The 16,657-nt window shown below is 41.4% G+C and overlaps 1 protein-coding gene across 7 annotated transcripts in view; it reads right to left on the reverse strand.

Annotated features, from left to right (window-relative positions):
• Positions 1-16,657, reverse strand: part of FANCC (FA complementation group C) — a 306,042-nt gene that overhangs the window by 26,525 nt on the left and 262,860 nt on the right. For 6 of the 7 annotated variants that reach the window (XM_090274026.1, XM_090274030.1, XM_090274024.1 and 3 more), the window contains 3 exons: positions 13,933-14,089; positions 1,601-1,653; positions 228-327 (listed from right to left, as the gene is read on the reverse strand). In XM_090274026.1, coding sequence (XP_090130152.1) covers positions 228-327; positions 1,601-1,653; positions 13,933-14,089 — 310 coding nt within the window. The remainder of the gene's footprint in view (positions 1-227; positions 328-1,600; positions 1,654-13,932; positions 14,090-16,657) is intronic. The other variant, XM_090274029.1, reaches the window with a different exon arrangement.

Consider the following 16,657-nt stretch of genomic DNA (forward strand, 5'->3'; position numbering starts at 1 on the left):
AAATGCTTCTGGGTACAAGGGCACAGGACAGACAGGAACTATTTTGATTATTTTCAATTAAAATAGTGTTACCTTTGCTGGGGCATGCATTTGGGAGCCTTCTTTGTGAGCAGAATAGTTTATCAAAATCACTGAAAATGAAGTGCTCCTTTCTGATGATTAGCCAAATACTCGGAGCAGCCTTTTTTTCCTTTGGGGAAATGAATAATATATGCAATATAACAAACCTGGTTGTTTCCTTTTTCCAGAGCTTCTACAAAGCACCATGTAAATACTTGAATGGTGGCCAGTACTTCTGGGGCTCCGTCAGTTTCCAGGAGTGTATACCTGAGCAATGCAAGGCCAGAGTACAGACAGTCAATGATCCATCTGGTAAACACGTGAGCCTGAACTGTACAGGGAAGAGCAGAAACATTCTTTTTGTGCCATTAGTTTCAGACATCAGTGTCTGTGTGCGGGCAGGAGAACACTGCCACCCCTTTCCTAAAGACTATAAAATGGTGATGTGCAGCACTCCCTTCCTTGGTTTTTAAATTATTAAGCACTGCAGATCCTTTCCATATAGGCCTGAATGCTCTGCAAATATTTGTACATGGTATGCCCAGACATGCAACAGCAAAGAGACCTCTTGCTTTTTCAAGCAGAGAAAGAGCTGCTCAAAGGGGGAAATGGCTCAGTCAGATCTACCCAACAAAGTGGTGGAAGGCTCTGCATGTAGCTTGTTGCTTTCCACGCATTTTCATACAACTAACTTTTCTTTAAGTTTAAACAAAAAAGCAGCTACAACTCTGCTAGCTTTAAACCAAGAACAGCAGTGATTTCTTATTTCTATGCTTATTTAGCTTAAAGTTGGTATGCTTCAAGATCAACCCAAGTGCTAGGTTATTTATTGCTGTAAAAATTTCTTTCCCCAGTGTCTGTTGCCTGCTTTGGAGCCCCTGCCACTGAATGCGAGGTGGAGTGGGATGGAGAGGGCAGATAGCCTGGCTGTACCAGCAGCCCTGAAAGAGGTTGGAAACCCTCTCCCAGTGATGAGCTCCTACACAGGGGTCATGTCTCCCAATAACTAACTGTCAGCCAGTGAGGTCCCATTTTATCACCTGTAAATCCAATGCATTTTCCAAGAAGTGCTCAATTTGCAAAATAAAAATCAATGTGTTGTAAGATAACTTGCAGAGTTGACTTTACCTTTCAGAAGAGCTCTGTTAAGATGGAATTATTTGTTTTTCTTATTTTTCCTTAGCTTTAAAAATCCTTTAAAAAGATTGGTCAGCCCTCATGTGGTGAAGGGAGTACACTGCTATACTTCGTTTTGAGCTGAGAAAAATCCTACATGAATATTTAATGATTTAAAATTCAACTCTTTTATACATTATTAAATTTTTAAAAGGTTAAAAATATAAAATTATCTTAATTCTTAAGCACTGGCTTTTAAATATACACTGACATTTGGGCTTTACCAAAAAGCTCAGTGGGGTAAGTTGGAATCAGAAATTAATTTCCCCATGATACAGTGAGAGACTATCACGGAATTTTTTATTTATCTTTGGAAATTGGGCATTTTAAAATCAATTATTAGCAGGAATAGCACAACATTTACCTGAACATTTCATCAACTATTCTGAATATGGCTGGGTGACAGGCTGCTTCAGGCTGTGAAGGAAAAGACCACAAGAAAGTAAAATATCAGAAGCATTTCATCAATAAAAACTTGCTATTACCAGGCAAATGAGTTGTCTAGACCTGCTGGTGTCTATCAAATGAACATAGCCCTGTGGACTTCTGCGACACAGTGAGGAAACAGCTGCTTATGAACCGGGAAGAGGTTTCTCGCTAGGTACCGAAAGTGCTGATGCCTTGATCATGTACATAGAGCCTCCAAACTGACACAGTTTTCCTGCGCTTCATATACCTCCTCAACATTCAGACCACAGGCATAAGTTTCAGCACTCTGCATTCAGGTGGGGTCAGAAGGGCAATTTCACAGCCTACTATTTTCTCTCTCACCCTCCATGGCAAGCAACTTCCCCCAGGCATATTCGACAGTTAATGGGCTCACAATTTGCTATTTCCTTCAGTAAAAAGGCTGAATAGGACTTCCGGTCAAGATGGAGGCATAGGTAAACATGGCTTGCCTCCTCACACAACCATATCAAAATTACAACCACACTACAGAACAACCATCAATCAGAACTTTCAGAAATCGAGCTGACTGGAAGTCCAACAACTACAGAATTAAAGAAACCATATCCATCCAGACTGGTAGGAGGGGTGGAGATGTCGAAACGCAGAGATGAGAAATGGGCTGGTCCCACACTCCTGTGGTAAATGAAAAACAGGAGGAATAATTGGGGAACAAGGGCTCCAAGCCCCATACCAGGCCCCCAGCCTGAGGTTCCAGTGCCAGGAAGATAAGTCCCCATAACTTTTTGCTGTAAAAACCAGCAGGGACTGAGTCAGTGGAAGAAATTGCCAGATTCCAAAGCAGTTCCTCTTACGAGGCCTGCACACCGACTTACTCAGACTCACTCTCTCTGAGCTCCAGCACCAGGGTAACAGCTTGAAAGGAATATGGGAACCGAAGTACCTGGCCTCAGGGTGAGAGCTGGAGGGCAGCTTTCTCCCAGACAGAAATGCAGGCAGATGCCATTGTTCCTTTTCTAAGCCCTCCCTGCAGAGAGCCACAGAGCTGGCAGGTGGGAGCCATATCTGAGACTCCATCAAGCTGGTTCACACTGTTTGCCTTGTCCTGGTAATTCCCTGAGGATCCACTTCACCCAACTTACAGCCCACCCAAGCTTTTAAAAGGGGCTTTTCCATATGAATGGCTGGTCTTGGCTCATGCTTCAGACTTTCCTAAATCCTCTCAAATAAGCAACAGCTGGCCTCAGTGAGTCCCCAGCCCCCGTACCTTTTGCTAATTGGTCCCAGGCCTGGCACTAACAGCAGCTGGCCTAGGTTCATAGCCTGGCCTTGCTAGAGCACCTCCAAACCCATCACAAGTAGCAACCAACTACAGACTGCTTTATACCTTATGCCAAGTGGCCCCAGACAGAATACAGGAAGTGGCTGACCCTAGCCTAACCACCTGGGAAACCCCAGAGCCTGTGCACCCAGCGGACAGCTACAGACCACACACCACCAAACTACCTCCACAAACGACACAATCAAGGCGCAGACTCAGTGTACTCCAGAGCCCTGCTGAACTAAGTACTGCTCAGTGGCATGGCCCCAAGCACAGCTGGACCTCCACGGAGGGTGGAAGTTGGTGGTCAGTGGACATAGCCAATCTTTGCAGCTGACTGGCCTGCGTAAATGTCTCCCATTGATCTGCCAACAGTAATCAAGGCTCAACTACAAGAGGACAGTGTACTCAGCCCACACAAAGGGCACACCTCAAGTACCAAGCTTGGTTGATAGGGGGGAGGCTGTGCCGCTGGACCCTACAGTACACCTACTACATTAGGCCACACTACCAAGACAGGAAGTCATACCAGCTCTACCTAATACATAGAAATAAACACGGGAGGCTGTCAAACGAGGAGACAAAGATACATGGCCCAAATGAAAGAGCAGATCAAAATTCCAGAAAAAGAGCTAAATGAAATGGAGATAAAACAATCTATCAGATCCAGAGTTCATAACACTGGTTATAAAGGTGATCAAGGAAGCTGGTGAAGACAAGACAGAATAAAAAAGATCCAGTCAGAAATGAAGGCTACACTAATTGAAATAAAGAACAATTTACAGGAAAATGACAGTAGAGTGGATGAAGACGAGAACCAGATCAATGATTTGGAACATAAGGAAGCAAAAAACAACCATCAAAACAAGAAGAAAAAAGAATCTAAATACGAGCAGAGTATAAGCAACCTCTGGGACAACTCTAGGAGTTTCAACATTCGTATAACATGGGTGCCAGAAGGAGATGACAAAGAGCAAGAAATTGGAAATCTGTTTGAAAAAATAATGAAAGGAAATATCTCTAATTTGGTGAAGGAAATAGACATGCAAGTCCAGGAAACACAGAGAGTCCCAAAAAACAGACCCACTCCAGGACACATCATAATTAAAATGCCACAATTTAATGATAAAGAGAGAATTTTTAAAGCAACAAGAGAAAAGAAGTTAAGTTACTTACAGTGGCGTTCCCATAATACTTTCAGCTGATTTCTCAAAAGAAACTTGGCAGGATAGGAGGGATTGGCAAGATATATTCAAAGTCATGAAAAGCTGAGACCTACAGTCAAGATTGCTCACCCAGCAAAGCTGTCATTTAGAATGGAAGGGCAGATAAAGAGCTTCCCAGACAAGAAAAAACTAAAGAAGTTAATCATCACCAAACCATTATTATATGAAATGTTAAAGGGACTTATTTAATAAAAAGATCAATACTATGAACAATATAATTCCCAAAATACATATCTATCAACAACTGAATCTAAAAACAAACTAAGCAATTAAGAATAACAGAGACAGAATCATGAAAACACAGAGCATTTTGATGGTTGCCTGATGGGAGGGGAGTGTGTGGGAGTGGGTGAAGAGATGAAGGGATTAAGAAGTACAAGCAGGTAGTTACAGAATAGTCATGAGAATGCAAAGTACAGTACAGGAAATGGAGCAGCCAAAGAACTTTCAGGCATGACCCATGGACATCAACAATGATGGGGGGATTGCCTGAGGGAGGCAGGTGCTATGTGGAGGCAGACAAAGGGGGGAAGATCAGGACAACTGTAATAGCATAATCAATAAGATATAATTAAGAAAAAAGAAAGAAAATGAACATAATCCTTTGGGTTAGAATAAATGGAAAAAGCCTTGCAATACAAATGTATACAGTGGTTCTTCTGGGGCAAGGAGATTATGGGCAAGCTTTATTTTTTTCTTCATATTATGGATGTTCCACATTTTCTATAGTAAGCCCATATGATCCAGAAAAACAGTAAGAATCATAGAAAAATTTAAAATACTTTCCATCAGCATGCTGCAATGAAAACACAGAGCCTACCTGTATTGCTAGTTTTAAGTAATGCATTTGACTTCCTAACGTGGCCTAGAAGTACCTTAACATCTGATCTGGGCCAGCTATCTTGTCTTTCCTATCTATTAGGTGATGAGTCCATAATGATTTTATATTAAGGAAAGCAGTGACCACTCCCATGCTGGACTAAATAATATCACATCTGAGTGCACTGTGAATTTAGCAATTTAAGTTATTTAGTATGAGAAGAGGATTCATAAAAAAATTAAGGTACCATCACTTTGAATAATGAAGATCTAATTTAGTCTGCAAATATTTTTGTGACAGGTTTTGATGGTTAAATATCTAAATATCTAAAGCCTGGTGGGGCTTTAATGGGCCTACCCAAGTTCTATGTCCTTGTGACCAGAGCTCAAAGCATGAGATTAAGCCAAATGACAATGGCATTTGTGTACTAAATCAGATAATTTATAGTTGCATCTATAAAATAGATGTGGCTCTATCGGGAATTTCTTCGAGTCATATTACGCTTGATATGATTAGCTTTGGGAAATATTTTTTCATACCCTCTCTCCCAATTAAAAAAAGGAAATAGAAAAAAAGGATATGCTTTGTCTCTCACGTTTTCTGGATCACGTGGAGGAAAAAATGGTGCCTATCTCCACAGGCTTTCTTTCCCACTGTTGGTTCTGCACTGGCGTTTTGAGTTGTAACATTGAACGTGTGCCATCTAGTGTTCACATTTCGCCACTACAGTTGTCACAGAGGGCCCCAGGCAAGGGCATCACCACTGGCTAGACGATGGGGTGACTTCCTTTTAATTATTTGAAGAGATTTGTGACTTATGAAAATATCAAACAAGAAATGAAAAGCAAACTGCATGTCTGGAATAAAAGTGATTCATCAAATTTACTAGTTTCATACACAGAAAATATGCCTCCTGAGTAAGAGTGTTTAAGACCAAGCAACACAGGCAAACAGAGCCTGAAAATGCACTGGTAGAAAACCAAGACTAAAATGGTAAAATAGGACCATTCCTTTTGTTTTAAATAGTCTAACTACTCCAGAGCCATTCTATAAATTTGATGCTCATAGAAAATCATTCAATACTAATTATGGAGATTTATAAATGGCAAAAAAAAAAAAAAAAAAAAGGATGATCCAATGTGTAAAATATGGCTACCATGAAAATCAAAGAGAGAAGCAAAAAAAATTCTAACTCAGTTTGTTGAAGATTAGAGCTTGGACCTGCTTTTCTTTTATGCAATGTTTTCTAGCAAAACATCTTAATCCAATGTTTTAAATGTCTCCAGACTGTGTGGAATCTGCCTGCTCTCTCCACACCAATGCACTTGCCTCTTCAATTTCTTTCTGTCCAAATATTTCAGACCCTTTGTCGCTCTCAACCTGCTTCCACAACTTGTTTAGCTTTTAAAACAGATACAATGCCCAGAGGCAGGGAAGCCCTGCTGAAAGAGCAATGATAGAAATTTTTATTTTAAAACCAGTCTCCCTTGCCGCCCCGGAGCTGTGAACAGCTTTTTCTCATCTGTGGCCTTTACTGACGGTTGTTAAAATGAGACTCTTGACACTTCCCAAGCACATAATTTCAGGGTCACTGAGTCCCCTCAAGAAGCCCAGTTATGCTCACAGGTCAGGCATGTGTGCCAGTGACATCAAATCACAAAGCAAACTTAAGCTGCTTTTCTTATCAATAGAATCTTCCAAATAGAATTAAAGTCTTAATTCATGGTTCTTTGGTAGCCATAACTTCCCCCCCTCTTTACAACATCCTTGTGAGGGAAGAGGCAAACATTTTAACCCCTCTTTGTCCTATTTGATTTGTAATATGGGACCCTACAGTAATATATCTCAAGCCACTCTGAAGCCCAAGGCTACAAATCCTAGCTCTGAAGCCCCACAACCCAGGCAATTACCTTTCCTATAAAAATGAGAAAAGAAAGAAAACCTTTCTTGGAGTCCATCTGTTTGTATGTTTTTCTCCATCCTACCAAAATCTGTTCCTTCTCAAGCTCTTCCCTTCTCCATCTGGCCTAATGATTTCCATGTACAGATTATTTCAAGACTAGAGAGACTGTGTCACCAGGAGGCCATCAGTAACATGAGTTTTGTCTCTCTCCCGGCTCCTGACACCACTCCCAGTTCTTTCACTAAATGTCAGAGGATGAACGGACGAGTATGATGGAGAGAGCTCCTCCAGGCTCCGGCTTCCTTTTCTTATGGACCAGATTGCCCTGCTGGGTGCACATCCCCTTCCCATCTCCCACAGCTTCACAGAACGGCATTGTTTGTCTTCTCTGTGCCCAGAAAGACAGCTCATTCCTATACCTCAACGAAACAAGGAAAGACAAAGTCAACAGAGAAGAAATGCACAGTGGCTGTGTTCTCCACGCCTGCACTGTAGGGAGAGGCCAGCTTGTCACTCTGTACCATGAACTGTACAAATAACATCTAAGTTTGCTCTCTGTCCTCAGTGTCTACTCTGTCATTTTCATTCTGATACATCAATGATTATTACAAGCCACTTGCGATTTAAAAGAGGTCTGATAACACAAAACAGAAATCTCAGGAAGCAATCTTGCCTTCCATCATTTTCTGATTCTGTGTGTGTGTGTGTAAGAAAGAGAGAGTATAGAGGTAGGGGGTGGGAAGGGGAGAAAGAGAGAATACAAATCAGAGAGAGAAATTATACTATGATTTGAGGTAAGTCACTGACAAAACTAATGCCTCTTATAAAAAAATTACAAGGCAGTAAAGAAACAAACAAAAAATTATAAAGCCTTTTCATTTATCACCCTTCATAGATATTTTCTTCCTAAGAAATAAAGAGAGAAACTGCAGATGAGAGATACTAAGCTGAAGTTCAGCAAGTCAGGGTAAGATTCTCTTTCATAGTCTATTTTAATGTAGTTTAAATATTTTACTCAGGAATGGTCTTGTTTCTAAAGAAATGGCTGATTAGAAGCTTTCCCTCTGGTTTACCCACCAACTGTCCCACTGTGTAGCTGACTCTTCCACACCTGTAAGAGGCTCTTTTGTTTATACAGGTACATAAATTAAAGGGTTTCTATAGTCATCAAAAGATAACTTTCTTCTTAAATAGTTCTTCAGAAGGTTGAACAGTCAACCTCTTTATTCAGTTCAAAAACAATTTGGTTTTAAAAAATCTACTTAAACAAAACCTTCATTCACATCTATCATATAAAATAAGATACCTTTATAAATATATTTTTTTTATTATATGATTTTCTTCTTTCCTAGCTTCAAAATACTAATCATAAGGCTATAAATATCCCTTTTACATTTTAGGATATATTTTGTTTCAAAACATTCACGTTTATTTCGATAATTTAAGATGGAAAAATATTCTCTCTTTATAATCTTTACCAGATGTTGTTTATACTACAAGCAATTTTTTTCAGTACGCCATAATACAATTATTGCCTAATTAGTGATAAATCTGCCATTTCTAGGTTTAAAAAATGTAACAAGTACCAAATGTACTTTTGTGTTTTAACTTTACCCATGCTCTCTCAGAGCATTAAGACACAGCGATGCTGGTCGTGGGTGCTCAAAGAAGTCCTTGAAATCTGAAGTTCCTCTTTCTAGCCTGGCCCAGTGGCCTCTACCAGTTAGCTTGTGCAGCCTGAGCGGAAAGACAGCTCCTCAGCCCCCTGCTGCTTCTCAGCTCAGCCTCTGAGTGGCAATGACCTCCCAGGTCTACCACTGCCCTGTTTTTATAATTTATTTTTAAATTTTTTTCTCTCCCTTCACCTCTGACTGGTTGAAAAGTCCTCCATCCCCAACAGTGAAAACAGAACTTGCAATCCGGGCCTTGTTCTTCACAGAAACAGTGCTGGCGAATCTGGTGCCCCCCTGAGGTCGACACTGGGAAGTACAACGACTGTCCGAGATACATTCTTTACCTTGTTGCCACAAGCATAAACCATCAATGCCACTTCCTTATTCCACCACCGCTATCTACTTCAGCATTTCTTAAATTACATGCCTCACATTAAAGAACTCAAAAAAAAGAGATGCTTAAAAGGCTTTTAATAAAAAATCAGGAAAATAAAACCTGAGAACATTAGTAAGAATTATCAAGCCCAGAAAACTGACATAGCCCAGGATGTGGAGTGATTCTTCAATATAATATTTTATTTAAGGAGAACTGTGTTTGGAATTTTATGTAAAGAAAGTTTCTTTTTCTTTTTGACGTGACTACTATTATCTCTCGAGCATGAGGACAAGAATGCATCATATCTCATATCAGGAAGATCAAGGAGGACATGGAGGTACCTGCATGTTTTGTTAATTCTTAAGCTCTTACTAGACAAAGAATTAATTTTCCCCCCCACTTTATAGAGGTGTACTTGACAAGATAAAGAACTAATTTTAATTGCCCTGTTAAGACTTTCAGGTAGGAAAGAATACTAGGAGTATTCTTTTTTGAAGAGTATTTTTTAAATTTAAAATCTAAACAATTAAAAAAACCAACCCTGCCTCCCTTGCTCCTCTCCACCCTCTGCTCCCTGCTCTCTTATGGGAAAGTCTGTCCTGTGAAGGTGAAGGAGCTGTTCCTCTCGACCCAGCTTGAGGGGCAGGTGGATGTGAGGTTTGCCAAGAAAGAGTCAAGGGGAGGGCATGGAAACCAGGGTACACCTCAGCCTTGGTGTGCAGGAGGGCCGCCAAGCACAGTGCCTCCCTGCCACCCAGCCAACACTTTTCATTCAAATGTGGAATATAAAAATAGCTTTTTGGGCTCCACAAACAGAACTGTAAATGGAAAACATAAATAACATCCTTCTGATTCTGGGCCAGCCTTAGGAAACCAAACAGTCAAGAAAGCTGCAATAATTACCAAGTGGCTTTAACTGCTTTTGGTGGTATCTGTTTTTAAGTCAGGTCTGAAGCTATGGATCAAGGTCTTGCAGTGCCTGTTCTGTCATGGGAAACACAAGACCACCTGCTTTAGAAAAGTGTCAGTCCGCACAGTAAATGGCAAACTAAGTTCAATACCGTGACACACTTAGGAGCCACTGAATGTGGCAGGCGGCCTTGTATTTGGGGGGTGGGAGGGTGTCCAGCCAATGGAACCCTAAGGGTGAGTCTCAGGGGTAAATTTATTTTTATTTTAGAAGTCATATATATGTGTATAAATATGCATTTAGAATTCAGGTGATATTAGATTAGTGCCTTATTATTCAGTCTTAATGGAAAATACCAGGGCTCTGAGTCCCTGAGATGCCAAAGAACATTTGGGAAAATAATTTCACTTCATACAACCTGTACTACACTTTTTTTTTCAACATCTTGGTAACTGTAGAATTCCCAGGGCTAACTCTGGATAGTCCCAAGAGATGGAAACATAATTAACAATGTTCCATGTAAAATACAAGTTACGTAGACCATCACACTTTAATTACTCTCAGAATTCAACCCTAATGTAATAGGCATCAAGTTTCTTCTAAGGGAAAGCACAGCAGTCCCGTGCTATCTGAGTTCCAGATCTCTGATCCTTCCGAACGGTCCTGTCACTGCACCAAAATACTGTGATGTGATCAATAAATCAGATGATGCAATTAGAAAGCAAGTGCTTCAGGTTACCGTTCTAATCGCTCAGTTACGTCACAGTCTTATTCCAGCCTGCTTGGTTTTCTGGTACTGCAGGCCTGTGATGCCCAAGGAGAGCAGCCCATGCCAATCAGGAACTTCCAGCTCTGTACTGTAATTACCTCCTTGGACCAAAAGACACAGAGAGGTCACATTTATTGGTCCTGCCAATGCCACAATAAATTAAACCAAATAACACCCTCTGGAATCTCCCTTTAACCATAATGGAAGCTCTGAATCTCTACACACATGATCCTGATAAATGCTTTTGTACATCAACTGACTTTGAAGCTGTTGGACTAGGAAAGATTATTTTCAACTCTAAACTGGAGACTGAACGTTATATAATGCAAATATTTAACGGGAGTGCCTGCTTTCTCTCTCCCGCATTCAGAGCAACATCCTGTGCTTATTGAAGAGTTGCAGAGTTGCTCAGGACTTGTGGCCACAGGTAATGTTACAGAACAGAGGTGTCCAAAAACTCCCAGAGCTTGCGGCTGGGGGATGGGGAGAAGGAAGCCCTTTCAGGATGCCTGAGGCTAGTGGCTAGTGTCTTTGTTATGCAAATGGTTGGGTGCTTCCAAGGCCTCAAGGAGATGAGAGGGGTCTTGGACCTTGGGATGGTATGGAAAGAGCACACAGAGCCTGCATGAGGTCCTGTGAATGGTCAGAACTGGGGACCATGCTCTCTACACCACAGGATGCAGTGAGGAGTTTAAAAATGAACAGCAGAAATTTTTAACTGTGTTCTCCATGTGGATTACAAAGAAGGAAAAACTACATGCAGTTTACAAGGAGGCCTAGAATCCACGAGGTTTTTGGATTAAAAGCTGGTGAGCACCTTAACACAGACAAGACCTCCCCCAATCAGAATAGAATAAGTGGCAGCTACTGGTAAAGCTGAACTGTGTCTAGAAAAGTAGGGAAACGGTTTCTCTAGCTTTTCTAAAACTAGCCTGGTTTGGGAGGGGGAGGCAGAAATATGTGTTTGTGGGGGTTTTAAGGAACATAAGACTTAACGGCAGAAATCCGCAAATAATTCAAATCTATGTAACTGTTAAATAAACAACTCTTTTTCTTTTCACTAAACTCTGGTATTGAGAGTTGTAATTCTGGATGCGGGCAATCAGGCCCCTAACAAAACATCCCGTGGGTTCTGTTTCAATCGGAGCAGCCCAGGGGTTCTGTAACAGTAAGAGACACGGAGAAGGTTCAGAGAAGAACCATAGGACCAATGAAAGCCTTGCAGAATCAAACCACATCAGAAAAGTCCATGGAACTGTAATTTTTCTGTAGAGAGAAGACATTTAATAAAGAACCTGACAGCAAGGAACTAGCTCATTACTGTATTTGGCACTGAAAAAGGACCAGAGAAAATTAAATTATAGCATGTTCATTTAAGTTATAAATATAGAGATTTCCCTGATAATAAAGGTAATGCTTGGAATGGTATGCTGGGGGCTTCCTAAAGCCTTTGTTTATTTAGAATTTTATTGTAATTATTTTTATATAAGGCACATTCTTATTTCTTATTTGAATGTGCAACTCTTTTGAATGGTGAGGTCAAGCAGTAATTTTCCTTAAAAACAAACAAACCTTTCTTGGGCTCTCTCAGCCTTTATACCGATCTTCCTTCCTTCTTTCTTTTTCCCCCCCATCAAACAGTATAAATTTCCAAATCAGATGGGCTCCATTTGTGCCCCCTAACTTACAGGTGAAAGCAGCATTGCCACTGATGACTGCAACACTAGTCAGTCACCTGGGAGGACCCAGCCATGAAGGCAGAGAAGAGCCAAGGACATAAGGAAAAAGGCGAGCACAGTCTAGGACAGTCACACGCGCCCTGCTGGGCAAGGACTGGGACCTACAGTGAGACTCGGGTATAGGAAAAATGCAACTGATTCAATTACGATTCCCTTACAAAGTCCCCAACTTGAAAGAGAAAAGGAAAACAGGAAGTTCCAACCGAATTAAACAAATAGAAGGTATCTGGGAGATTTGGGTTGTGTAAATTCAGTCAATCTCAGAGCACTCCATGCACAGGGCATCACGTCTCCCAAGTCTCAGCTTCGTGGGCAGCGTGTACACGTTCTCCTGCCCAGTTTCCTGGTCACCAACTTAAGATCTAACTGTTTACCATCTTTCCCTAAACTAATTTTCTCCACCTGCACAAAAGGAGGCAATTTCTGTGCTCTATCTCCCCCAGGTTACCAAAGTTAATGAGGAAGCATGTTAGAGCCACTGAGGTTCCTGTAAGGCAGGTGCCCTGGGAGCACAGCACCTCCTTGTAGTTTTTGACCTGTTTCTTCAGCGTGCACCGGTCTTTATTCTTGTTCTTACAAAAATGCACATAAATTCCAGAGCCGCCTCCCCCGGAGGGAAAACACTCTGACTGGCCAGGTTCTTAGGACTGCCTGGGGGGCCCACCCATGAGCCCCTGACTTCCCAGGCCTGAGAGTCCTGAGAACAAGAGAGGCAGGCAGCCAGTGCACAGAGCTAGGTTTCAAGGCTGGCAGGCATACACTAAAAGAAAACTTAACAAAATCCTTAGCTGTTTTTGTTGGGGTTTTGTTTTTCTGGGGGTTTTCTGCTGTTTTTCTGGGGTTTGGTTTTGTTTCTCTTATTTTATTTTTCTTCTAGTTAAGAGCTAGAAGTTTATTTTTAAATGTTTTCTTTGTTAATTGATTCCTCGAGTTAAAATTTTCATTTTTTAAAACTTATTTTCCATGTGGAAATAAATACTGTTTTTAAAAAGTTTGAAAGACAAATACCACATGATCTCACCTATAAGTGGAACCTAATGAACAAAACAAAACAAAAAAATAAGCAAAATAGAACCAGAGGCATGAAAACAAGGGAAAAACTGACAGTGACCAGATGGGAGAGGGGAGGGGAAAGAAGGGGAAGGGTCTAGTCAAGGAACGTGTATAAATAACCCATGGACATGGACAATGGGGCCGGGCTTGACTGTGGAAGCAGGGGTAGGAGGGGTAGGGGAGGGCAATGGGGGGAAAATTGGAACAACTGTAACTGAACAACAATAAAAAGTTTGTGGTCCAAACATCAGTTCTTATGAATACGCCATATAAGGTCCAACAATCAAGTAAATCTTGAATCTCTCCTTATTTTTGACATATGCTCTAAATAGGCAGAAAAGACACCTATATTACGTATTTTTAAAATAAAATGAAAATACATCATTATTTTAAAGGTGTCAATTTTTCTTTTGTTTACATTTTTCCCTTGCTCTGACCAAATGAAATGATACCCAGCACCTTCTTTAAGGATTTTTCTCATCAAAGTCCAGCACATACCAGCAATGAATCTTCCATAAAGCATTCGATCCTTCTCAGAAAATTTCTCTCACTGAAGATTAGCTTTTCAAAAAGATGCAGCATTGCTTTTTCAAGGCTGGGAAGGTGTCGAAGCCAGAGGCAGACTACGGCTGACTTGGGGAGAGAAATCTTCTTCCTTTCAGTAAGAAATAAAATTTGAAATAGAAATGGGTTAAAGAGAGTTCAAAATGCAAAAACTAATCCAATTTGTGAAGCTCTTCCTCATGGTCATAGCAGTAGTTAATATTTGTAATAGCATAGAATATTAACCAAGTATCTACAGTACTTGCAAAATAATGTGACTATGTTTCCACTTCAATTCAAAAAATTAGAGAAATGCTCAAAGAAAAAAATGCTTTCAAAAGAATAAGCAAATATATAGTGATGGAAAACAAAGTGGTAGAAGGTGAGATGGAAAAAGGTCTTGAAATATCTAGGTACATGTAGTCCCTAATTTAAGAAACTGTTATGCTTAAAAGTACATCATGATGGTTTAAAATGTGAAATCAAACCTGGGTTTGAGCCCCAGAGCTACCACCTACTAACTGTATGACCTTGGGAAAGTTATTTAACATCTAAACCTCAGTTACTCATCTGAAAAGTGGACCCATTTTCCTCACAGAGTTGTCAGAATGATCAAATGCAGTAATAACACATGTAAAGTGATTAGCACAGTGCTTGATATCTAGTAAATATTCAATAACTGTATTTGTAAATCTGTTGCTTGAAAGTTAAAAAATACTTTTCTTTAGCCCTGGCTAGTTGCTCAATTGGTTGAAGCGTCATCCGCATGCACCAAAAGATTGTGGGTTCAATCCCTGGCCAGGGCACAGGCCTAGGTTGTGGATTCCATTCCCAGTCGGGGCACGTACAGGGAACATCAATCGATGTTTCTCTCTCACATCAATGGTATTTTTTTCTCTCTCTCTCGTCCTTCCCCTCTCTCTAAAAAAAAAAAAAAAAATCAAAAATCAAAAATCAATAAACATCCTCAGGTGAGGATTTAAAAAAGTATTTTTTAGTAACAATTTCACAGATCATGGTTACGGCCTGTTTTAATCCATAGTTGGTCCACAGCATGAGACTATAAACTGCAACCATTTTGTGTAGCTCACTTTCTACAGGAAAACTTATTTGGGGGTTCCTCCCATGAGTATAAGGGGTCCTATCTCCCCTCTGGGAAGGAGCATGAGGGAGACATCTGCATAACTCCGAGCCACTGGGCCAAATCTAACCTGGTAGGACTTGTCTGTCTTCTTTCAGCCCAAGTTTTGAAGCCTGCAGCATCACAGACAGCAGAGTGCTTTCATCTTCTGCCAAAAAATGTTTACTGCTTTTAATAAGGAAAACAAAAGCTGGGCACAAGATTCCCCATTATCCAACAACTCCTTCAGTGTCTTTCCCTGGACCATCACTTCTGGGTCATTCCTCTGCAGGAGCTGTTGTGGAGACCAGGGAATGGGCACAGGGCAGGAAGTGAACAGACATGGGACACAGGGTAGCAATTTCTAGTGGCTTCTCTTTTTCTTCTCCCTCAACATAACTCCTGCAGACCTTGTCCTGGGTTAACTCTGAGGAAAGACTAGAAGCTGAAGTTTTGTAGGGTGTGTCACAGAAGTACGCAGAAGGGCCAAAGAAAGGGAGTGATGGAGGGAAGTCCCTCCTCTGACCCTCTTTCTGATCTTACATTTTCACCTTGAGCTTCAACTCTTCAGGGAAGACTTGCAAGACTCCTTTCTCCCTACCTGCCTACACTTGACAAAGAAGAGTTGCCACCATGCCCCAATCCCACATCACCTGGAACATTTTGGGCCACACTATGGATATCCTGTATTGCAGTGTGACTGCTATGGGCTGCCATTCCCAAGCTACCTCCCCTATTATGCTTGATGGCAAGAAGCTGTTGGTCATTCAATCAAAGAAGATGACTGAGAACTTCCTGTGTGGAACCAAATGTGCTAGGTGCAGACCAAACAATTGAAAACAAAGCAGCCGATAGATATGCTGCGTCTCCCCCCACAGCTAAGAAGGAATACAACCACCTCAAAACTAAATACAACCAGAAGTTTAGAAAATCGAGCTGCATGGAAGTCCAACAAACAAAGGTATAAAGAAGAAATACTCATCCAGACAAGTAGGAGGGGTGGAGCTGGGGTGGAGAGGATGCAGTGTGGTGGCAGCAGTGGCAGGCCAGTGGAAAGCGCAGTCAAACATTGAAAAAGGTCAAGAGGAACACCTGGGGAGCACTCCCAGCACCACACTAGACCACACAGCTCACAGTCCCAGCGCCAGGGAAAATAAACCCCCATAGCTTCTGATTGTGCAAACCAGTGGGGGTTGGGGCAGAGGAAGAAACTGCTGGTCTCTCAGTAAAGTCTACTGTTTCAAGGGCCCCCATAGTCCTAGATCATCTGCAAACCCACCCACTCTGGGAACGACGGCCAGGGTAGCAGCTAGAGGGGAGCCAGTCCCATATGGAAGAGGGAGAAGTGCCTGGAAAAGGGACGAGTACTGAGCAAGTGGCACTGTTCCCTCTCAGACCCCTCCCCCATACACTGTGCCACAATGTGATAAAATTCGTCACCCGTACTGATGAATATCTAAGGCTCAGCCCCTTACAACGTAAAAGGAGTGACAGCTCTACCTAAGACACAGAGGCAAACACAGGAGCCTGTCAAGTTGAGGAGACAGAGAAGTATGGCCC

Source organism: Furipterus horrens, unplaced genomic scaffold, assembly GCF_987537825.1.
Source record: "Furipterus horrens unplaced genomic scaffold, mFurHor1.1.pri manual_scaffold_4, whole genome shotgun sequence".
NCBI classification, from domain to species: Eukaryota; Metazoa; Chordata; class Mammalia; order Chiroptera; family Furipteridae; genus Furipterus; species Furipterus horrens.